Source organism: Plecotus auritus (genome assembly GCF_963455305.1).
Source record: "Plecotus auritus genome assembly, chromosome: 1".
In the NCBI taxonomy this organism is placed as follows: Eukaryota; Metazoa; Chordata; class Mammalia; order Chiroptera; family Vespertilionidae; genus Plecotus; species Plecotus auritus.
Window position 1 is genome coordinate 217,560,663 of NC_137770.1, and position 25,152 is coordinate 217,585,814.

General features: G+C 44.6%; 1 protein-coding gene across 7 annotated transcripts in view; it reads left to right on the plus strand.

Moving 5' to 3' along the window:
- Positions 1 to 812: 812 nt before the first annotated feature.
- CORIN (corin, serine peptidase) overlaps positions 813 to 25,152 on the plus strand; it is a 204,558-nt gene continuing 180,218 nt past the window's right edge. For 3 of the 7 annotated variants that reach the window (XM_080647711.1, XM_080647712.1, XM_080647713.1), the window contains exons 1-2: positions 889 to 1,143; positions 24,985 to 25,129. In XM_080647711.1, the coding sequence (XP_080503837.1) occupies positions 1,072 to 1,143; positions 24,985 to 25,129 (217 nt within the window). In that variant the 5' untranslated portion in view covers positions 889 to 1,071. Of the gene's footprint in view, positions 1,144 to 1,838; positions 1,932 to 24,984; positions 25,130 to 25,152 lie in introns of those variants that run through there. The other 4 variants (XM_080647714.1, XM_080647715.1, XM_080647716.1 and 1 more) reach the window with 3 other exon arrangements.

Sequence of the window (25,152 nt, forward strand, 5' to 3'; positions counted from 1 at the left end):
ACTTTCTCATCATTTCAGAAACAAAATTTGGCAAGTTCCCTTTCCCCCACTGTAACATTCAAGGGACAGTGTCCGATACATACATACATACTATGCATGTCCTCCTCCAGAATAATGGTGATGGGTTCATTCATTAACCTCATGAGTAATTTTGGCCATTTCCGTTAGATCTTGACTCAAGTTGGATGAAAAAATCATTTCCAAGAAAAACGCAATGTAGTCTTTTTCTGCCAGACATTTGACAACTGTCTGGGGCTTCAAATGAAAAACTAGTCTTTACCTTGGTAAAGACCTGCAGTGCCCCCTTGGCTGCCTGAGGAGCGGCTGCCCATGAAACCAACGGGCACTGACCTTGGTCCCCGGTCCAGCTGCGGGAGCTCTGGGCGGGAAATCTCAGCCAGGGCTGTGGAAGCAGGCTGGGTTCTCCCTGCCCCTGCAGCCTGAGCGCAGCCTAAGGCAGCCTTGCAAAAGGAGTTTCTTCACTAAACGCAAGTCAGAAGGCAAGTTTCCATTTGTGTTTAATACCAATGATGCTCGCCCTGGGAACGTTAAACCTTTTTAAAGGTAAACTTGGCCTTTCACTGCCAAGTGCCGATGGTTACTTTGATTTTTACTTGGCTGCGCTCTGGCTAATAGGAAAGGGTCTAGGTCGAGGTGATAAGGGGGTTTGGGGGAGCCCAGGAGTATTCCTTTGCTCCCAGTTACTCTGTCTCATCTTTTTCGTGCTGCCATCGCGAGGTGTGAGTTTAGGTGTGTGTAGTGGAGGGTGGGGGAGGGGGACAGCGTTTCGCTGGGCTTCCGTCTGCCCCTGAAGGGTAACTTTTTTGAATGCGAAGAGGTGGGGTGGCGGGGATCTGTCATTAAGGGTTCCTATGGGTGGGACGCAGAGACGGGAAAGAGGAGGGAGTGGCCCGCGGGTGGGATCTGTGGAGCAAAGTGTGGGGCCTCGTCCCTTGAAGTTCAACTTGTCTCTTCCTGAGCGAGGAACAAGGTGCCCATAGTTCTCTCCCAGGGGCACGAAAAGGAGAGAAAAGCGACCAAGATAAGAGTGAACCGAGGAAAAAGCGAGACATGTTCTCCATGAAACAGTCCCCTGCCCTCGCTCCGGACGAGCGCTACTGCCGAGCCGGGGCCCCGAAGCGGGTAAGATCCACGAATCGCGCTCTGTGGGCAAACAGGTCGGTTGGCCTCTCAGTCGGATGAATTCAGGGCTAACCTCCCCTGCCGCTCGCCCCCTCCTCCCCTTCCCTTAGTTGCCACCTTCTTTCCCCACCTTAGTGAGCTTTCCCAGCCCCTCGCTCAGCATCCTGTCCTGCAACCAGTCCCAGGGCGCACGCTCCTCTTCCCCGGGGTGCCCAGCGACCGGGACCCTCCCCGGGTCCAGGGCAGGGTTTCCTTCAGGTTCAAGTCAGGTCAGTCCGGAGACCCGCTCCCCGCTCTCGGCTCTCCGCTCTCCTCAGCGGAGCAATGCGGAGTCCCCCCTCCTCCCTGTGCCGTCCCACATCTAAGAGACTCGGCTACCTGGGGAGGATGCTGCAGGAGTTGTCGGGAGCAGCCCCTGGGGGCCCCGGCTTCCTCTCCGCGGCGCTGCTGACTCCCGGCCTCTGTGAGGACTGCGCCGCGGGCTTGCCTGCCCCAGAATCAAGCCTCCTGCAGCCGTGGTGCGTGTCTCATCTTGTCCCTCTTGGAACCAGGAATGGCGCTGGGTTTCCCTACAACCGGCTGGTGCCCGGAGACCACTTGACCCTTCTGAGTGCTGGCGTCTCAGAACCGGTTCCACTTGCAGGGTGCTGGGGATCCCTGCGTCCCCTGCGCGCAAACTCTGTCTCCGGCGCACACCTGGCCAGGCACCCCGCTGCCGGTCACCGAAGGGCGCAGAGTCAGAGCGGCTCTGGGTTTGGCGAGCTCCGATTCTGTGGGCGAGAGGAAAGGTAGGGAGTAGCACCTCCATGGCCCGCACTGCCCGTAGCCGCCAGGAACCGGCTCTAACTTGCAGCTGCCCTCCTTCAGTGTTGGGAAGGTCCCTGCTGCACAGTCAGCCCCGGTGACCGTCAGTGCGGAAGGGAGGGAGGGCTGCGCAGGCGGGACGACGGTGGAGTGCGGGATCTTGCTGGACGGATCCCAGCTCCCGTGGCGGTGGCGGCGCCCCACGCCCGGTGCCACCCTCTGGGGCGGGTGGATGGCGGTGCAGGCGCTTTTTGCACTTCTGCACGGCAGGTAATTCCCGCGACCCAGCCCTGGGCGAAGCGGTGGGGCTGGGCCTTCCCAGGGCATCTGTCCCAGCAATTCATGATTAAGGGATGCTTTCCTTCCGCGGGAAACTTCTGAGAACAGTGCTCTGCAGAGACCAGCTCGTGTATGACGACTGGATGACTCTTCCTGCATTCACAGTGGTAGTTTGTAGGATTTCTTGTGGTTTGTTTTTGTAATTTACTGATGGAAGCCCAGAAAGAGAGCGAAGTCAGGATTTACTGGTGATCATTATCCACAGGCAGACATTTTAGCTGAAGGTGTTGAAATTAAAGTTGCTGCAAAAACTGTAATTGTGGCATAATCCAGAGAGAATGAGAAGGAACAATGCTTTTTTTTTTTTTTAAAGTTACAGAATCATTTTTTGTCGGTCACAACATTCGCCAGCGTGTTTGTGTTATTTGGTGCCTGTAGTTTTTGTTGTGCAAAAGGAAGCTAAAAATCAGTCCCGGAAACCAGGTTCCTGGGGGCAGAGCAGTCAGACTAGATGTCTGCCTAGACATGTGTGAGTCTGGGCTGAGCGGCCAGGTTTTCCATGGAATCCTTTCCACTGAGAGTCGCGCTCGAGTAGTAGAGTTATTTGGGTGTAGAATCGCATAAGCCTCAAAACCTCAAGATGCTGGAAAGCTTTATTTAGGGGAAGAGGGCTCTTCCCAGAAGGTTCCCTGTAGGATTGGATTACAGTTCAGTGATGACAGACTCCGTTAACCTGCCAGGAGGTTAAACAGACAAGGGTTGCTTTATTAATCTCACCAAGTATATTTCCAGGCACAGTGAAACTTCTTAAAAAGATGCGAAATTAATCACATCAGAAACCTTCCTCTTAGTGCTGCAGACATCTCCATAGCAAGAGCTCAGAAGGCATCGGTGCCTCCAGCACAAACCAGCTGTGCTTTTGTTTGGGGAGGGTCACGTCTCCCCCATGGCTTCATTTGGATTTCAGCGCTTGCTGGCTTCATGGCCCTCAGTTGTCCTTCTCCATTGCTGCGGACAAACAGGAGGTTGCAGAGAAGACTAGCCCAGGATCTCCAGAGAATTAGCCCCCCCACTCTCCGAAGCCTGCATCACAAATCTCCTTACCGCTAGTGAGGAACTCTGTTGATCATCTCCCTCTTTCCCTTACCTCCAACCCCCGCTCCACATGGAGATGTATGGCCTCAGGGTTTCCGCACGGCTCTGCTGCTGGTGGGACGGGTGCTCCCTGATGAGTAGGAAAGCTGTGATTGAGCATTTTTGCTGACTGTGTCCAAGGGAGAAAGGTTTCTTTAATGTGCCACTTCGGCCTTAGAAAGTTAGCAAGGATGCATTCATGCGTCCTGTTTGCTCCATTGTTGTTCTTGGCATCCCACTTTGTCTGCCCAGGTGGAAAATGGGGCCGGTTGGCTCAAGGACACTGACCTGTATAGAATACTGGATCTGCACTAAGCTCTTAAGAACACCTCCCCCCACCCCAACCCACTCACCCCGCCCCAGATTTACCTGTTCCTCACAATCTACTCAGACAGGTGCACACAAGTATACACACACTTTTGTGTTTAGAGAGTTCAGAGAGGGTGGGGATGGAGGGAATCCCAAGCGTGGAAAAGGTGCCATAGGTGAGGTGCCTTGGTGGAGAGCATGGATTTTGGTGTCAGAGCCTAATCCAAATCTCTGAGAAGCTGCAAGACACTGAGCAAGTCAAAGACTCTTGCTGAGCTTTGATTTCCTTATCCAGCCAATGGGGCGATACTACTGACTATCCCTAAGGACACCGAGAGGATTTAGGAAATACTTATGTCCCAGAAACACTGTGTTTAGCGGTTGTACACTCTGTGAAGGCTCCCTAACCTGTTAGTAATTATGGAGCTGTCTCATCACAGACGCAGGGACTCTCCCGGGCCTTTCTCCTCGGCCAGCCTTCTGCGACTCTAAAGCTGTGCTGTCCAATAGCGTAGCTGCTCGGCACAGGCGATTACTGAACTTAATCACAATGAAATCAAATTAAAAATTCGGTTCTTCAGTCTCACCAGTCACACTTCAAGTGCTCAGTAACCACGTGGACCAGTGGTTACTGCATTAGGTGTAGACAGAACATCTCCTTCGCTGGGAATGTTCTCTCAGAGCTGTCTTTCACTCAAGTGGTCATTTCACTGGACTCTCAGGTGATAAAAGTTTTCTTAGCCAACACCTCCCTTTGCTTCTTTTACACATGCCGGGGCATTAGTTGAATGTTACATGGCTAGATTCATTTATATATCAGCCAACAAATGTGTATGAGTCATAAAACCCTTGGGAAGTCTCCCCTCACCTTGATGATTTTTGCTAATGTATGGTTCGTTCCTCTGCATGATGAGCTCTGTGGCTGGTGGTTTTCCTGCTTTTAGAGCAGAAACACTGATATAATAGAGGGAGAATGTATCTTCCCCGTTTGCCCTTGCATGTTGTATCATTTTTCACAAGAATGACAGTACTAGAATACGAGGCTCAATGTTTAGATCAGATTCTACTGAGAGTGTTCAATTTCTTGTAAACTGATTAGATTCGAAACTATTTCTCTCCATAGGACCCCTTCCTGAACTCATCACCATGTGACAGACTATGTACGTTACCTCTCACCTTTGGTTGTTTCCTGTCTCCTACTCTAAGGGATGAACTCCAGGAGGCAGAGGCTTTTCTCTGTTTGTTCATTGCTGGAAGAGGGTCTGCACATAGTTGGTACCTGTTACCAATGTGTGAATGGATGACTGTGCAGAAGTATATTTGTAACTAGCTAAGAAAGATAACTGCTGTATTAGCTTCTGAGGGCTGCCGCTGCACGTTACCACAAACTGGGTGGCTTAACAAACAGGAATTTATTTGCGCACAGTTTTGTAGGTGTGGGAAGAATCCTCACTCCCCTCCTTTTAGCTTCTGGTGCTTGCTGGAAATCCATGGCTTTGCTTAGCTTGTAGCTGCATCACTCCAGTCTCTGCCTTCTTAGTCATGTGTCCTTCTTCCTGTCGCACGTGTTCCTTCTCTTTATAAAGACACCGGTCACATTGCACTCAGAGCTCACCCTGATCCACTATGACCTCACCCTAACAAATTACAAAGGCAAAGACTCTGTTTCCAAGTCAGGTCACATTCATGTGACAGGAATTTGGGGGACACTATTGAAGCCAGTACAGATGCATAGATCCTTTCCCTGTCTCCATTCCTTCCCCCCCAGGGCAGTGGTCGGCAAACTCATTAGTCAACAGAGCGGCAAACCGCGGCTCACGAGCTGCATGTGGCTCGCAAGCCACAGTTTGCCGACCACTGCCCTAGGGGTTTATTCTGTTTCTGGGACTTTGCTAAATGCACTTGAGAGCAAGTACAGTCCATAACGCTTATTATTTTTACGGACAGTCACCGTGCAGGTTGGCAGATATGTGTGCTTTCCTCGTGGGTGTGGAGTGCAGGGGACGCTCACCTTTGGGTTGTGCCTGTCCTGAGCCTGTCACTGTCTCCAGTCCCAGCTCCTCTCTTTGCCCAAAAAGAGCCACAGCTGTCCCAGAGCCCTGGCTCTTCTGTCTGCCTGACTCCGAGCATTCTGCAGCACTGTTTGCTCAGCGCGGAGCTCAGCTGAAGGTACCCAGGAATTCTGTCTGCCTCTCAGCCAAAGGCTGGCAGTACCCCATCCGCTCACCTGATGGCAGCTGTTTGAATATTCTCCTACGGGACATGTCTACGTGTCCAAACCATCAGAGTGGATGGTGACAAGCACAGTGCCGACGTGTGATAGGACCAGAGGACCAGGTGGCCCTGCAGGGGCTCCATCGTGTCCTCCCATATCAGTGCTGAAACTGCCAGCGCTCAAGAGGACCAAGGCCAGGGAGCCAACAGGCTGGCTTAGCAGGAGGGCAGCAAACACAGGGGTGAGTTAGGAAGAGCATTTTGGTGCCACCAGTTTGTGCTTATGCCAGGGCCCCTTCAAACCTTCAGGCTGCCAGCTCTGTTTCCGGCACTTGGCAGAGTTTTAAAGAAAAGTCCTTGTGCCGCTATGAAAGTAAAGGATGTCAGTCTGTCCAAACCCAGGAAGGTCATGCTGCTAGTGTCATCGCAGATAGCACCCGGAAATCTTAATCTGGGGCTCCGTGAACCCCATGAGTCAGAAAAAATCTCTATGAGCAGTTCAGTGGGAATTTTTCTGTCTCGGGCACCCAAACACCCGGTAAGTTAAGAAACATGGGTGAGACCTAAATAACTTCAACTCATGAGAATTCAGCGACATCGGCTGGCCAAAAAGAGGGCTAGATTCCTCCATTTAGTCAGCAAGCATTTAGGTGCCGGCACAGTTTCAGGAGTCCTCAAACTACGGCCTGCGGGCCACATGCGGCCCGCCGAGGACATTTATCCGGCCCGCCGGGTGCCGCTGCCTGTCCTGCTTAGCAGCCGACTCGTCCCGGGCCCGCAGTGCGCATAGGAATTTGTTCATAGTTTTTTTTTTAAACTATAGTCCGGCCCTCCAACGGTCTGAGGGACAGTGAACTGGCCCCCTGTTTAAAAAGTTTGAGGACCCTGGTTAGGTACTTGGGACCCACCGGCGACAAATAAAGATTGTGCTCGTGGGCAGCTCTGTTTCTAACTCGGCGATAAGCACTGTGTCAGGAGTGCGGGGAGGGGGAGGACCGTTGCAGTAGTAAGCGCCACTGGCCTGCCATTCTGCTCAGTGCCCTGTAGTGAGAGCCAGAGAAGGGAATCTGCTGGTACTCTCAGAACCCAGGTGCCTTTTCACATGTTTGTTTATTTTAATCCTCACCCGAGCATATTTTCCCATTGATTTTTTCAGAGAAAGTGGGAGAGGGAAAGACAGAGAGAAATATCGATGTGAGAGAAACATATCAATTGGTTTCCTCCTGCACGTGCCCTGACCAGGGCCCTGGACCATGGAGGAACCTGCAACTGAGGCATGTGCCCTTGACAGGAATTGAACCCAGGACCCTTTGGTCTGCAGGCTGGCACTCTATCCACTGAGCCACTCTGGCTAGGGCCCAGGTGCCTTTTATCCGTGTCCATCCTGCAGGCCTGCGTGTCATCCTGTGTGTAAGGATCATGCCTCTTTGTCCTCTGACCTCAGGCCAGGTAGTTAATCTGGTGCTCCGCTGATGAACCTGATCCGTCTTAGGAAAAAGTGACCATGTGGGATTTACTGACAGAAGCTGTATTGGCCTCCAGTGTGGCACTTTCCTCAGCGTTTTCAAGGATTATCACGCCCGTGCCTGGTTTTCACCCTGGCGTGCCTGTTTCAGAGCCTCATCCTGCAAGAGAGATGCCACTCTCTCTAGGGTGGTTTGGAAATCAAAGCTGAATGGTTTTACTTAATATTTCTCTGTGAGCCTTTAAAACAATTTGGTCCAAGTTGAGCAGAAACGGGAGTTCTAGTCTATATCTGATGCTAAATTGCCATGAGACTTCACAGAAAGCAGTTAACCCTTTTGCTCCCGGTTTCTGTGTAAAATGGGGTGGTTGGACTAGGCACCCTCCCAGGGCCTTCCCAGATCTGAAATCTGAATGTGGCAGAGAAAATGAGCAGCGCGCCGTACACTTTCCTTTCCTTGCCCTCCTCCCCTGACAACAGCTGAGCAGTGCTGCCTGGGTAGGGGCATCCTCGCAGACCTTAGTTTGCTTCCCTCTTCCTGGGTCTTTGCTAATCCTTCTTACAGCCACTTTCTGCCAAACTGCAAAATTGCCTGTTCAACCCCAAGGAAGACTGATCAGAGGCAATCTGACCACCAGAACCCAGGTTTGTCTGGGGTGTCTTCCCTGGGTGTAAGTCAGAGCTGAGCATTTTACCCGTGCATGCAACTGGGGGTGGGGGTGGTGGTGGACAGGCAGTCCCTGGTGTTTGGGGCCTTCCAGCAAGTGGCCTAGAGTCAAGCTGGGAGCCAGGCACGCCTCTGGTGCAGCTGAGCAGGAGTTTGATGCAAGATAAAGCCTTCCTTAAATAGCCAGGCAGGACATAGCCCCTCTGCAGTCAAAGGTGAAAAATAATGAAAATGTGTTCAGAGTAGTCAAGGGACAGAATTTTCAGGTCAAGAGTGAGAATTCTGGGATCTCTGAAATTTGGGAAGATTGAAGGGAAAACAACAACAAAACTCTCAGGAAGTGGAGTGAACCTGACTAAATCGTTAACTCCACGCCAGGAAAATCCTCACGGCAGCCCTGGGTGCTGAAGGCTCGGGTTCTTGTTCATCACTAATTAGTTGGGTTCATTTCTTTTGGGCTCAGCTTCCTTCTCTGAAAAATGGGGACAATATCCCTTTCACAGGGTTGTGATCAAGGATTTAGTGAGATAATGCCTTATGAAGGTGCTTTGTAAGAACACGAGTTGCTGGATAAATGTGTGAGTTTTGCTTTTTTTTAAAATATATTTTTTATTGATTTCAGAGAGGAAGGGAGAGGGAAGGAGAGATAGAAACATCAATGATGAGAGAGAATCATTGATCGACTGCCTCTTGCAGTGCCCCCTACTGGGGACTGAGTTCACAACCCGGGCATGTGCCCTGACTGGGAATCAAACCTTGACCTCCTGGTTTATAGGTTGATGCTCAACCATTGAGTCTCTCAGGTTGGGCTTGAGCTTTGCTTTTTTTTTTTTTTTTTTTTTTTTTTAATCTAGCGAAGAATTTCATTCTTTCACATCCCTAATGTAATAATATATAATAATATCCCTCTTGATTTGAAATCTCAGTTGCTCTCCCTAGAGAAGGTTGAAAGAAGAGAGGTTGCTTTCAAAGTCTAGACTCCCTTATAAGTATGAGTAAGACAAAAATAAAACAATTGAAATGTAACACCACCCTGCTTCCCTTTTGGTCTCTGGTAATCACCGTCCAACAGAAATAATGTCAGCCACATGTGTAACTTAAAGCTCTCTGGTAGCGACATTTGAAAAGCAAAAAGAAACAGATGAGTGTGATGTTAATAATTTAATTCAACATATCTAACATTTTATAATTTTAACATGAAATGAATGTGAACATTATTAGTGAAATATTTTACTTTCCTTTTTCTCATGCTCATTCTTTACATTCCAATACTCTTACAGCATGATCCAGTTCAGATGAGTCACATTGCAAGTACTCGATAATCACCATGGCTTGTGTCTACTATAGAACATGGTATAGAGTCACAAGGCATTGGCAGTTTGAATAATGTCCCCCCGCCCCCCCCCCCCAGTATATCCATGTTCTAATCCCCAGGGCCGGTAAATGCCACCTTGCATGGCCAAGGGACTTTGCACATGTGGCTAGTTAAGGATTTGAGATGGGAGATTACCCTGGATGATCTGCGAGGGCCTGGTGTAATCACAGTGTCCTCATAAGAGGGAGGCAGGCGGGCCGGAGTCAGAGGAGAAGGCAATGAGGTGATGGATGCAGAGGCGGGAGAGATGTACTTTGAAGAGGCAGGATGGGCCACCAGCCAAGGGGTGCAGACAGGCAGTCGCTGGAAGCTGAAAAAGGCCAGGAAAAGATCCTCCGCTCAGAGCCTGCAGAGGGAAGCAGCCCTGACCACACTTGACTCTAGCCGTGACATGGATTTCCGGCTTCTCACCTCCAGAATTACAAGAGAATATAAATGTGTGTTGTAAGCCATGGTGGCAATTTGTTATAGCAGCCACGGGAAACTAATACATTACTAATACTCTAATAGTACCATCACTTTCAATTCCCTTTTGAGAAGGCGTTCCCCGGGCCACATCGTAGGCAGTTACAGTTGGCTTCCTGGCGGCGTGGCCGAGGGCACCCATGTCCAGTCGGTCATCCTAGGGCTGGGGTGCACTGCCGCCCCCCTCACCGGGCACCGGTGGCTGTTTCTTACTTGGACTCCACTGCAGGCTTTGATGGCAAACACTTTGTGTCTTATCACTAACCTGGAGGATGCACAGGGGCGAAAGGTTTTTACCATTAGGCACACACACAGGAGAAGAAATGGCTTAAAAAGTCACTGGCTCTCTTTACTATCTATCTGCTCAAGGTTTTTGTACATCTAAAAATATGCTAACTATAATGTCTCTTAATTTAAAAAGGTACTGCCATGTGGGTTTGGTAGGGACAAAAACTCATACCGTTATCTATGAATGTCAGTGAGTGTGTGGCTGGACCAGTAATCCTCGAAGTGTGATGTGCGTGAGGATCACCTGGAGAGCCCGGCACACCGCGGATTGCTAGGCCCACTGCCAGAGGGTCTGACCTGTAGGTCCGGTGGGGCCCAAGCATTTGCATTTCTAACCAGTTCCAGGTGATGCTGATGCAGAGGGCAGGCAGGTGGGCAGGTAGGCAGGTAGGCAAGGAAGGTGCCTCCGAACACCAGGCCGGCAGGAGGGACCCGCAGGCCTCGCCTCCACCAGTGCAGGGGAAGACCCCCAGGCCTCTGTTCCCTTCCGCACCAGGGCCAGAGTCCCCTTCCGACAATAAGCTCCGCAGTGGATGCTAAGGGACTTCAGACTCAGCACCACTCCTCTTGCTGGGCTCTGCTCTGTGTCTCCCACCCTGAGGTCTAAAGTAGATGGCAATCCGGAGATCCCCGAGTCTCAGCTAAAAATACCTCGTTTGTCACAGGCCAGCTGACTGCTCCGGTTTCCCAGCTGGAGTGCATCCCCCAGCCCTGGGGCTGCCCCAGTGGAAAGTCAGTCAGCAGAAAATACCTGGTTAAAAATAGCCCTGGGGAGGCCCCTCAAAGCTCTCAGCCCAGCTGCCCACTAGCGGGACCAATTCTGGTTGTGGGGTGGAGGTGGGAGGATGCAGCTAGGAATGACTGAAGGACGGCCTGGTGTGGCCAGTTTCATTCCCTAGAGGAGTCAGGGCAAACTGGAGAGACCAGCTCCCTCCAGCCCCCCGGTCTTTATGTTTACCAGTATTCAATTTAAAATCTGGACTTGGTAACTATAGTCCTAACCTGGCCTAGGGTGTTTTCATTCTGCCTTCTTCTGCATAACAATAATGCTGAGCTTCCCGACCTTTCGCAATTACACAGGTGAGCCTTGCTGAACGAGGCGGTGAGCAAGTGCAGTGGCCCCTAGGAAGGAAGGAACTGCCAGGGGACTGGAGGAGCTGACTTGTATGGCCGGGTCTGGGCCACCTTGGGACAACCTCAGCTAGCCTGCTTGATCCCTGCTGATAGCACCTACAGTTTTGTTTGTATTGTTTTAACTTTACTCCATCAGCTGAATGTCAATAAGAGGAACAAAAATGCTCTCTATATTCCCAACTAGCAAGATTCTCCAGTCATTTCATGTTAGAAACTCCGAAAATCGAGCAACTGTCTCCCTCCTTCTTTGAAGAGAGCTTTGGTGAGAAGAAGATACATCCGTTTAAAATTTTCCAGTTACAGTTGACATACAATATTATGTTAGTTTTAGGTGTACAACATAGTAATAAGCCATTTATTTAACTTTGGAAGTGCCCCCTGGTAAGTCTAGCACCCACCTAACATCATACGGAGTTATTACAATACTAGAGGCCCAGTGCATGAAAATTCATGCACTGGAGGGGGGTTCCTCAGCCTGGCCTGCCCCATCTCACAGTATGGGAGCCCTCAGGGGCAGGAGGTGACCCGGCGATCAGGGGAAGGCGATGCCCATCACACCTCTGCTGCGGTCAATGCTGGCAGCGTAAGCCTCAGCAGGCCCTGGTTACCTGAGCCTTGGCCAGCCCTGGATGGCTGGGCAGCTGCCATCCAAGGCTTGCCTGTGCCTTGGGCTGGCCCTGGGCGGCTGGGGGGCTGAGGGGGTTGGGGAACTCTGGAGGCAGGCGGGCAGAGCGGGCCCGGCCTTGCGCGCACCTGCCATCTTGTGGCTGTGGGCGCCGCCATCTTTGGGGCGTTTCAGTCAATTAACATATTTCCTCCTTATTGGCTGTGGGTGCCGCCATCTTTGCGACAGCACGAGGGTCAATTAGCATATTCTCTCTTTATTAGATAGGATTATTGACTATATTCCCAATGCTGTACTTTACATCCCAGTGACCAGAAAAACTATTTATTCTCCTTAATGAAAATAAACAAAACCCATGGGATAAATACTTTAATTTAATAAATACTTTGATTTAGTACTTAAAAAAATTTTTAAGCGCACACTTTTCTTTAAAAATCTTTGTTGTTCTGCTTGGCTGGCATGGCTCAGTGGTTGAGCATCAACCTATGAACCAGGAGGTCATGGTTCGATTCCTGGGGTCAGGGCATATGCTGGGTTGTGGGCTGATCAATGATTGTCTCTCATCATTGATGTTTCTCTCTCTCTCCCTCTCCCTTCCTCTCTGAAATAAACAAACAAATAAATAAATAAATAAATAAATAAATAAATAGAATCAACCAATGAATGCATGAATAAGTAGAACAGCAAATTGATGTTTTTCTCCCTATTGCTCTCTCTCTCTTCCTCCCTCCTTCTCCCTCTCCCCTCCTCTTTCTCTAAAATAAATTTCTAAAAAAGTATTCAAGAAGGCTGAAGGATCCAGATCTTGTGATTTTATTCCTCTTTTATGTTATAAGAAAAGAGTGAAAAAAGGAACAACACCAATTGTTTTCTATGGACTTCAAACCTTTGTTTGCCTTTTCCTATTCCTTGCCTGTTGGTGAACAACCGGGTCCCGAATTTGTTCTGTGGGAGCAGCAAGGCAGACTCCCAAGGTGCCCAGAAGGGCAGCACAGTGGCCGAGTCCCCACAGGTGAGGATGCCCTAGGGTGGAGGGCCAGCGCCTGAGCAGGAGGAGGAAGGGGTGGATGGGTGCGTGAACCAGGGTGGGATGTGAGAGCTCCCTCAAGGTGACCATGGCGCCCTCACAGCAGAAGGTGCTGGGACTGGTGGAATAATTGCACATATTAACAGTAAGCCAGGTTAAAACTGGCTTATTGTTAACTGTTGGGAAAAAACAGTTAAAGAAAGTAGAAAACTGGAACCCTATGATATGGGATTGGAATTGGAGATGAGTGTAAGTGTACATGTTTCAACATATAAAGGTAAATATAGAACTGAGGGGGGTAAAGGGGCATGAGAGGTACCAAGCTCCAGTTATTAAAAAATAATTCATGGAGATATTATGTACAGTAGAGGGAAAATAGTCAATATTATCCTAGTAAGTTTATATGGTGACAAATATTTATTAGACTTATCGTAAGGAATATAAATATCAAATTACTATCTTATACACCCAGAACTTGTATAATATTGTATGTCAACTATACTTTAGTTTTAAATAAATGTGAAGTGTGTAAATAGCCTACGCTGTGAGTACCAAGGAACACCCAGATCTTGGTTTTAAACACCATTTTCTACAAAAAGGAACCAGGCTCCTTAGAGAAATGGCTGATAGCAAGAATGAGGCAAGGAAAGTCCAACGTGAGTCCAAAACCTCCTGTTCCAGAAAGCAGGGAACGGCCCAGAGAACTATGGGTGGCTGTTAAAAAGACAGTAGCCAGCTTGAATTGAATCTCACTAGCTGAATGGAGGACAATTTGACCATCAAAATAAATAATGATAGGAACAGATTATAAGCCATTAGATAAAATAGGAAACCATGCATATGTCAAAAAATAACTGAAAGTTATTTACATAATTTCAATACCTCACCAGAAATTACTTATTGATGACATGGCTGGGGAGAGGAGAACAATATTACAGGGAGACCTGGCAGACACTGTCTTTACCATATGATTAATATGATTATCATTCGTAAAGGAACAAATTGAGAGGATGCAGTGAGAAGAATGTCGTGTCACTTTTGTGATATTTCTGCTAAAGATGTCTGAATTTAAGCCTGAATCACAGCTAAGGAACATTCTGCAAAATAACTGGCCTGTAATTTACAGAGGGTCGAAGTCATGGAAGTTTAAGGAAGACTGAAGGAAACCAAGGACACATGGACATGTGGCCCTAAGTTAGACCCTTTTGGTATAAGGGGTATTATTAGGACTATTAGCAAAACTTGAATGGGTTCTGAGAACTGGATGGTAGCAGTGAATCAGTGTAATTTCCTGTGGTTTTGTAGAATACTGTCTTTGTTTGTAGGAAACATCCACTAACATTTTTTTTTTTTCAGAGTGATAGGGCATCTGGTTAGCAATTCACTATCAAATGGTTCAGATAAAAGGTTCTTTACACTATACTTCCAACTTTTCTATAAGTATGTGTTTGTTTCAAATTTTTTTTAAAGAGGGAAAAAAGTAAATACATTTCATTTGAAAATTTCAAGAGATTTAAAAACTTTATATTTGTGTCTACACTAAGATAAACTATTTGTAATCATTGCAACTATTTTTAAAGTTAAATTTATTGGAGTAACATTGGTTAATAACATTATATAAATTTTAGCTGTACAACTTTATAATACGACATCTGTAAAGTCTATTCTGTGCTCACCGTCTGAAGCCTAGTCTCCTTCTGTCACCATATATTTAACCCCCCTTACCCTCCTCCTCCCCCACACCCCTGCCCCTCTGGTAACCACCATCTGTATCTATGAGTTTGTGGGGTTTTTTGTTTGTTTGTTTGGCAACCTTTTTTTGAAAGCAGTAAATAAGTTAGTGTACCATTAATATACAATTTAGAAAGGATAATTTTCTACTGGAAAGTTGGCTCCTTAAAGCTTCAGATAGGCAATTCAATGCAAGGACAATTAGGGAAGCACACCTTCAAGACCGGACAGCTATGACAAGCAGAAGGATACATTCCAAAAGCATAATTTTTTCTAATTTCTTCAATTAAAAACAGGATTATTTATAGTCAATTCACAATCATAATTTTTAACTATATTTTCTTTGTAAGGGATAAAAGTCAATACATCAAGAATAGGCAATTACTAAACATTTAAAGACATCTTTTTCATTAGTTTAGTCTGTCTTAACTTGGATCTAGAGGTTCTCCTTTTCATAAATTAGATACGTCCATAATATTATACATATTTTAAAACATTTATCATTTATATGTTTGGTTTTGTCTTAAAATGCAGACAACTTTAGCACTGGTAAGAAACTCAAGAGAATTGACACATGTTATTCTTTGAGAAATACTGTATTGTGATTTTTAAAATGTTTTAGTACTTGGGAATACTAACTGTGGAAAGATGTCAAAAACAAAATTAAAAAATATGATGGATGGACTAATGAGGTTTTTACTCTCAAAAGCTGCCTTTTCATCAGTAGCTTCTTCTCATTTTAGGAAATGTTATGCAGTTCTTAATACTTTGGGCTCCCTAATCACAAATATTAAACATTCAGAACAGTTTATATTGTAAATATGTGTTAACATTATAAACACTTAAAACCATCAGTGGAAAGAAGCTGGGAAGGTAAATTATTTAATTATTGCTGAAATAGTTCTAGTAATTCAATTTTGAGTGTTTGTAAGAAATATTAATTATTTCTTGTCACTGAAGTATTTTCAGCATTAGTCTGCTGCCTGTTGTAGGTTTTAATAAAGAAGTCGAAGTCAGTTTTCTATGTTCATTTTGACATTACCACAAATTATTTACCTTGTACGTACCATGTGGCACTTAACCACAATAACAATTAAATGACTATTTGTATAACTATTTGTTATCTTTCTCCTCTGATAGACTGTTGTTCCGTGAATATTATTTTCAGTATCTGCTTGTCATAGCTGTCCAGTCTTGAAGGTGTGCTTCCCTAATTGTCCTTGCATTGAACTGCCTATCTGAAGCTTTAAGGAGCCAACTTTCCAGTAACTTCTCCCATCCTAGCCTCCTTGGAGGAAGTTAATTCATAGGTTCTTTGAGATCTTACCCTTCCTCCTCTGTTCCAATATCTCTCTTTTTCTAGTAGCTTCTTTAAGAGTATTAGACTTGGATGCAGCTCTTTACCATTCTGTACCCAGTATAGTGAAATATATGGAGTAGAGTGAAATATATGATGAATGTTAAGTTTGCTTTTGCTCTGGGTATTCACAAAGAAATTGCTGCTCCAGCCAAGACATAAAATCCTTACTTGTACGTTTTTTACTGCAGGATCCCTTTCAGCAGGTAGGTTCAGTAGGTTAAATGTTTTCAACATCTGTTTATGTTTTACTTTGCATTGAAATGCCTGACATGGATTGTTGTAGAGCATAAAATCCATTTTGTCTTGTATGCAGTCCCTGATTATTTTCAGCTGTAGAAAGTCAATATTTTAGTTCTTGACTCACTTTGTCAATCTGTTTCAATTTTTAAAAGTCACAACATGTCCATTGTTATTGGATCAGTGAGTCAATTAGGTCTCTAAGATTTGCACAAATTCAGCAGCTTCCTTAGAGCCACATGAAAAATAGTTTTGGCTTCATTTGGCGATCTGTTAGGCTCCTCTGGATTTTGCCATAGCTCCCTTAGAAATGTTGTAACTTATAATCAGGATGTGAAATTTAAAACGCTTTTATGAATAAATCTCAAATATTTAATTTCCGGAGGCATGAATAACCCAACCCCTTTTTTTTCTTCTCCCTGTAGCCTTCATTGTTTCCCAAAAAATATACTGAAAAATAATTACTTCTAAGACTGTCCAATATATGCAGAAAGAATTCTAATATTATATGTGCATGAAAATAAATCTTTCATTACATTAAGACTTATAAAATGGTAAGGTTGACATGTTTGAAATTGGGGGCAAAGTCATCTCAAAGCAGGATGCTGGGCCCAGTCAAGGTGGCTCAGTGGTTGAGTGCTGACCTATAAACCAGGAGGCCATGGTTTGATTCCCTGTCAAGGCATATGCCCGGGTTGTAGGCTTCATCCCCAGTAGGGCACATGTAGGAGGCATCAGATCAATGATTCTCTCTCATCATTGATGTTTCTATCTCTCCGAAATAAATAAAAATATATTTCTTAAAAAGTTAATTGGAAAAAACCCACACAGGATGCCGGGTCCTATCTGCCTTGTGTAGGTAAGGAGTTGCCTGTGTTTCTTTCCAAATCATCTGTGACTGTCACAGAAATATGAGCTTCCCACCTTGCTCTGAGAGAAACAGGGTTGACCTTAGAAGGTTCTCCTGTTGCCTCTGAAGACATCTCCTCACTTGAGTAAAGATTATAGCTTTCTACCAGGGAGACTGAGTTGAGCAAACTCCATTTTATGCATGGGAGAGAAATCGGGACTTAGAGCTTTCAGAACTTGAAAGGAATATTGCTATTACTGTTTTTCCCTTTTCTTTTGTGGTCAGAGGAAGACATGTATTTTCTATCCCTTATGTGCAGATATGGAAATATGGTTAGGACAGGGTGGTGACTTTATAAGGTCTCCTAGATTTCAGTGGTGGAGATGACATTGTCAGGCTGCCTCTGAAACATTCTAATCCCTTCTCTCACATTTCAGACTTTAGCTAAACAATGCTACCCTCAAATCAGAAAGGCTGAAGTGATCCTGAGTATTGGATTATTATTATCTCGTCTCCTCAAAGGGAAAGTATTTTGTCGGTATTTAGTCTCCATATTGAACACCCATTCTGGGATATGTGGCTTTGAAACTCGGGGGACAACTATCTGGTGTTATTATGTTGCTTTTCAAAGGAGAATGTGGGCAGGGTTGGCTTGTGGAACCATACGTTCTGGTGTGAATTGGGTAATTTCATTTTGAGAGAGTGCAGGAGTTATTTGAACTTTGTATGCTTCAATTAAATGCCAAAAAAATGGATGAAAAGACTTACTGAAAACCAGATGCTTGTTCTTCATGCCTCTTGGGACATCAAAAACAAGCAGCACAACAAAAGACATTTGGGTTTGGCAGAGTTCACTCACAGATGAATTTGGAGGCATTTTGCTTATTGGGAGAGCGGGAGAATTGTGGAGTATTGATAGATACCTGATTTGAGAACTGTCTAAATCACTGGTCTCTTATTCAATAAATCTACCTTTACTTCGTGTAAAGCACTCTCAGAGTTTATTGAGCACAGAGAGAAAACCATCTAGTACTAGAAGGTTTCCTTCTTATGTAAGAAGGTTTCCTTCTTATGTAAGAAGGTTTCCTTCTTATGTAAGAAGGTAACAATTGGCTCATTTTTGCTCAGTGGGCAAAACAATTCAGATCTCATTTTGGATTGATGGTTGGGTAAGACAATGTTCTGAGGTAAATATTTCTTAGAGAGTATAGTCTTAGTGTCTGCAGATTAAGGTTTTTAACATATAATTTTGAAATGTAAGCTCTACAAAGAAATTGAAAGAATACCAGCACAGATGGGCCATTTCTAAAATTGTTCAACTGTAGTGAGGTGGTAATCTTCTATTCTGCCATGTCTGACTTGAGAAGAGTTGCAGAAGCATGAAGACTCTGGAAAAAGTCTATTTCTTGCCCTCAAAAGAGCACTTACATTGAGGGATGGAACATATATATGTACACACACACACACACACACACACACACACACACACACACACATATATATATACATTTTATTGAATTCAGAGAAGAAGGGAGAAGGTGAGAGAGAGAAACATCAATGATGAGAGAGAATCATTGATTGGATGCCTCCAGCATGTGCCCTGACCAGGAATCGAACCGTGACCTCCTAGTTCATAGGTCAATGCTCAACCACCGAGCCACCACGGCTGGGCTGTCTGGGAAAATTTTTTCAAAAATCTTAATTGTTGGAAGTATCACATATGCCCCCTTTTTCCTCCCATTTACCCCTTATAGCCTGCCCTGCCCCCCACCCCAGGCTTCCACCACTCTATTGTCTGTGTCCATAGGTTATCCATATATGAATACAAGTTCTTTTCTGACCACTGGTACATTTACATGAGAAAGGAATAAATTATTTCTCATTAAATCACTGTTGATATGCATATATTCTATCACTTGCAGGTAAAGCAATTTTAACTGAACTATGGCTTTTATAATTTTCTACTTTGGATCATGGTGATGCTTGTACATACTAAAATTACTGAACTGTAATCTCAAGAGATAAAAAATAAAAAATAAAAATCCATTTTAATTCAATCAATAAAAGCTATATCATATGCCCAGAACATTATTTTTATCGCTTAGGCAACTAACCAGTGCCTTGTATAGAGTGGGATCAGAAGAAATATATATATGCTTAAGTAAATCAATGACTCACTATTAAAGGCCAGCAAAATTTCATAAGAGAAATTCGGGGTTTTTGATATATTTACTTTTTTTTTAAAAAAAATACTAGCCTTCCTATTTGTTCCTTATCTATATCTCTCCTGGAACTCTAACCTCCTGATTTAGTCTGAACTCTGAGATGTATTCACTTTTGATGGAAGGGAGGAAAAAACATTGAAAGTTTTCTTTAAACACAATAATGTTGGCTTTTCGCGACAAGTAATGTAACTCAAGTTTGTTTACTTTTTACCAGAATTAACAGCAACTCAGTGTGGCCAGACTCGATTATCTCCTGCTAATGAGAAGTTCAGTGCCTTTGTGTCTTCAATCAGGATAAATTCAGAGGAAAAAATTTACAACTTGGTAAATTACAACTTAGCAATTTTCAATTATAAATGACTAAGTAGAGTGTGATAGCCAAAGTGTTTTCAAACAGGGCTTAATAGTGTGGACGAAAGGGGCCACATGCTCACCTGACAAGCTCAGGGGAGTCTTGCAAACTCAGAGACCTGAAGTAACCACAAAGGATGGTTTGAAATTAAACTTGAACTAAAAGCAGCTATGGTGGGCAGTTATATCCTAGACAGGGATCTTCACTGACAAGCTCAACCTTTTTTTACCTTAACTGATAACAAACCCTTGAAATGTCTGAGTAACTTGTAACTTCCCTTTTTCTGGACCCCTTGGGGCACAACCTATTGTGCCTGGGCACCAGAACAGAACAGATACCACAAATTACTTCATTATTATCATGTTAATTGTTCCTGCACCCACCTATGTATGTGCCTATCATTTTACTCTTTATCCAATCCCAGGGGTCTCCCCCCCCGCCCCCCCTGCTCTGCTTTCTCCCGCCTCTCTAGTCTATCACCAATGGATTTCATGTAACCCTTGATTTGATTGCAATGTATAAATATAGATGTAACCTGCCATTCTCCAGAGCATTATCTCAATTTTTTGAGGTTCTGCATCCTGGCATTTGTCGACAGTTTGGCTCAAATAAACTCACAAAAATTCTTTACAGGTTTGAATGTTTTTATGTTAACATTACGAAGCAAACAATAAAAAGTAAGGTTGGTGGAAAGGCTGGCAATATCTGGACTAGGTCATCTTGCAGTCCCTTTGGAGACCCCACCTTTTCTATGTACTTCAGCAATCTCCTGTCTGGTTTCCCCATATCCTCACATGCCCCCTTCCAATCTCTAGCTGCGCCCCAGGTGTTCTTCTCAAAATGCTCATTTGGATATGTCACCTTCGGCTTAAAACCCTCCAGGGACTTAAGAGACAAAGACCAATATCCTTAACATAGTATAGAAGACAGACTTCGATGTGCATGTGACTCATGTGGGGCCTGAGGTTCTGCAATCTTTACCAGCTACTAAGGATACTGATGCTGGTAGTCTGAGGACCACCCTTTGAGGAGCAGGATCTGGAGATCCGTCTAGGCCTGCCCTGCCTGTACCAGACTCATTGCTCCCATTGCTTTGCATGCCTGCCACCTGCTCTACATGCCTGCCACCTGGCTCTTTCCAGCTCCTTATAAGTATTCTCTGCCTGGGAGGACCTCCCTGCATCTCCCAACCTGCTGAAGTCATGCCCTTTTAACATCAGCTCAGTCACAAGGGTTGAGGAGGTTATAGAAAAAAGGGAACCCTCATTGACTGCTGGTGGGAATGTAGACTGGTACAACCACTATAGAAAGCAGTCTGGTGATATTCCTTTTGCTGGGTCCTTGGTGGTAGTTGTGTAAAAAGTCATCCCATGTGAAAATCCATGTGGAACAGGTGGTGGTTTCCAATTTGATTCCTATGTTTGAGGTGTTGTGCAGAGCCCAACAGATGCACACATCCCATTAGTAAGTAATCGTGGTTAAGAATGACATGAAAATATTTTTAAATTTTAATTTATGTGTAGTATTTTTTCAACTGGCTACTAAGTTTTTAGGATACAAATATTTATAAAATTGTTGAACTAAACTACTTAATAAATGGAACTGCTAGTCATTTCTTTCTTTCTTTTTTGTTTTAAATAGGGAACACTTCACGAATTTGCGTGTCATCCTTGCACAGGGGCCATGCTAATCTTTGTATCGTTCCAATTTTAGTATATGTGCTGCCGAAGTGAGTGCATTAGTCATTTCTTTAAAATAAATGTTCTTATTGATTTTAGAGAGAGAGCAAGGGAGAGGGAGAGAGAGAAACATTGAGCCTGTAGTGGAGGCATTGTGCCTTGACCTGGAATCAAACCAGTGACCTCTCACTGCATGAGATGACACTGAACCACTGAGCCACAGAGGCCAGAACCTGTGGGGCATTTCTTTTGATCTAGGACTTCTGAAACCATTACCTGGATGCTGAGAGTGCTGTGTACCGAGAATGTCTGGGGATCTCTCTTTTAGGGGGTTAATAGAGTTACCAGGCTACTTATTTTCACGTTAACAGAGGTGGTATTTAAAAAATTTTGTCTGTAATAAAAACCACAATTTACTTTTTGAAACACATAATTTTCTGACTAGCTTCAAAGCTCACAATGGTGAAAGTGAGTATGGCATTGAACTAAGAGTGGTTTTTTTCTGAGCGGCATGCACGGGCGGTTTCTTTCCCAGGTTCTTGTCCAGGTGGATTTGAAGAACGAAGCCACGGACAAAAGGTGGTCTATGAAAAGGTGGACATTTATTGGAACAAGTACAGACGCCCACAGAGGGCGGGGGTCCCCAGGGGGTAGCCCCCCTAAGCTCCTTTTTCTAAGGTTTATAAAGGCTGCAGTTCTTTGTTTCTTGGTGCTGCCTTCCAATTGGTAGAATATCATCTTCAGAGTGTGAACCCCACGTGGTGCCCCCTCTTTTGCCCCCCCTTCAGTGGTAGAATTCTCTATCTCCTGTGAAAATCTGTTTTCCTCTTTCTCCCATTTGTCAGCATTTCTCTGTCCTCTGTGAGAGTTTGCTTTCCTCTTTCTCCCCATACCCTGTGGCTTTTCCCTATCTTCTGTGAATGGATGTCTTCCTCTCCCCTTATCCTGTGGCACCTTTTGTTCTCTGTGAATGTATGCCTTTTGGCAGCTCCAAGCCCCCAACCAACGATGCCTTCCTCCCCCATGGGCTCCCTAATTCCTAAAACTCCCTAAACCTGACTATGTTACCCCTAAAACTCCTCTCAGTAGTCCCATAAGAACTGATTTTATTATATTTTAGTATATTTTCCCTGAAAGGAAAAGATTTTTACTTTTCTACCAAATACATTTTCTTCTCCAAGTGTTTTTGGATGTTTCAAGAATAGTCTTTGTAAGGTGTATATTATTTTTAAAAAGAGGCAGTATTTGCATAATTATGTACAGAGTAATTTTTGTTCAGGTGCTTTAATCCACTCATGTATTCAGCAGGTAATAATCCATTCCTGACTGTGTTCAGTTGCTGTTCTAGATACTGGCTACCCTCACGAGAAAAGGGTAATGTTTATACATAGAGAGAGATACAGCTGTGTTAGTATTATTTATGCTGTGATTATGTTTTTACAGGAGCAAGAATAAATTTGTACTTTCTAATCTTATAAGTATTTGTTGGTTATTATAGTTTATAGTTCATGTTGCAGTAGTATTTCAGTTTGAATATCCCTGAAACTCGTGTTTCCCTTTTTTTCTACTGATGTAACACATATAGTCTTGATAAAATTTGTATTCTATTTTGAAGATTATTTTATGTTTGAACCTTTGTGAAGCAACCATGTTTTACAGCAAAAATTAGGCAGTTTTGTCTGTCAACTGCCACCTAAAAAGTAATATCAGGTTTTATTATGGGCCCTAATGAAGATTTACAAAAGTCTGGAGCTCAGAGGAAAGATCTCAGTTTGCTATTTAAAAATGTAAGTCACATTTTTAGGGCTGGTGACTGATGTATAGGGCTGGTGACTGATGCCATGTGTGTGGGTGACATTGTGGGGAGAAAGTGGGTGTGAGATAAGAGCTTACAGAAAGAGGAGGAATGACCAGAGAAGTAGGAGAAAGAGAAGTCAGAGGAAGAGAGTGCTTGAGAAAGATGGGAGTGGCTGACTGCGAATCTCTCAGATGCCTCTGAGATGTCATTACAATGAGGTCTGGGAAATGTCATTTGGATGTAGCAACATGGAGGTCATTGGGAACCACAGCAAAAGCTGTTTTGGTACAATTGACAGAAGTGGGTGCCAAGTTGTAGTGGCCACAAGAGTAAACAGCATGAGAGGAAATTTGGACAATAAATACTAATCCTTTGAGCATTTTGGAAGACAAAGAAGGAGAGAGATAGTGGCTGAAATGGGATATAGGCTTGAGGATGGATTAAAAAAACAACAATACAAGAGCTGGAAGAGACCTCAGCATGGTAAAAAGTGGATGGCAGTATTACAGGAGAGAGATGCTGTTAAGCACTAGGCACTGGAAATATATGGCTTAACTTGAAAGGAAGTTTGGGACTCAAGAGAGATTCAGGAGGCAGTTACACAGAGGTGGTAGTTCAAGCTCTGAAAACTGTCAGAGGAGAACATGCAGGAGAGTCCAAAGTCCAAGAGAGAATCGCAAGAAACACCGTCATCAAGGGAATAACTCATAGTGAGTTATTCAGGTCACTTTTAATTCCATCTCAGACCCTGTTGGAAAAGTCACTGCATGAAGCTAGCCATTTGCAATAAACGAGTTTCCAGACATCGTTTCTGGCAAGAGGTTGAACTAAGCAAAGTTTAAAGTATTTGAAGAGAAGTTTATGTGAACCATCACTGTGGCACCTCATCATCCTCTCACAAGTGGACAGGTTGCAGGGTCAGTGTGGACAGCAGGAGATGTCCGGAGGGATCATACGTGTTCAACTGGACAACAGGACAGGCTCTTTTATTGTTCAAGTTGTCACGAAACACGTGGTCAGTAATATTAAAACTTGCTGAAGTATTAATGGCTGAAAACTTATTTTATCCAGATTCATGCAGATTTGGGTTAGGACTAACGAGCCTAACAACAATGAAGTCTGGAGAATGTCTTGTCTACACCTACTCACCAATGTCTTATCACTGTACTAGGCAGTCTTTGCTTATAGCTCTGGGCCAACGTGAGTTCTTGCCATAGTTATTTATGGCCCTTTGGAATAATACCGAATTAGCAAATGTGTTTTTTAAAAACTCAAGATGCAATATCATTAAAAGTTCATGCACCTCTGAGAAACATTTCAGAAATAAATGATTTGCTCTGCCCTGAATGCGGTTGTACCGTTATTTGTTCATTAATTAGCGTGATTCGGTGATTAAACCTCATTTCATGTCCTAAAGTACACACAGCAAAATCTTTTATGAATGCTGCTGCTTTGAATGGATGGTGGCTGTGCTCTATAATTTCATGCCATGTACTGAGTTGCTTTGTAATATTAAAGCCATGTTTCATATTTCTCTCTCTTTTTTACTAGAATTATCACCTTTATATACATTTATACATATATATGTATATATATGTATATATATTTCAGAGATGAAGGTAGAGGGAAAGAAAGATAGAAACCTTAATGATGAGAGAGAATCATTGATTGGCTGCCTCCTGTACGCCCCCTACTGGGGATCAAGCCTGCAACCTGGGCATGTGCCCTTGACTGGAATCAAACCCAGGATCCTTCAGTCCACAGACCAACACTCTATCCACTGAGCCAAACCAGCTAGGGCTCATTTTTCTCTTTTGCTTTAGGTCTTGGGAGCTGAGGAAGATGCCGTGGGTGATGGCTGCTCTCAGCAGCTGACAACTGCTAATGTTCTCCGCTTCCTACTGCTGATCCTGGTTCCATGTATCTGTGCTCTCATTGTCCTGCTGGTCATCCTGCTTTCCTTTGTTGGTGAGTGCTGTCATTATTAAAAT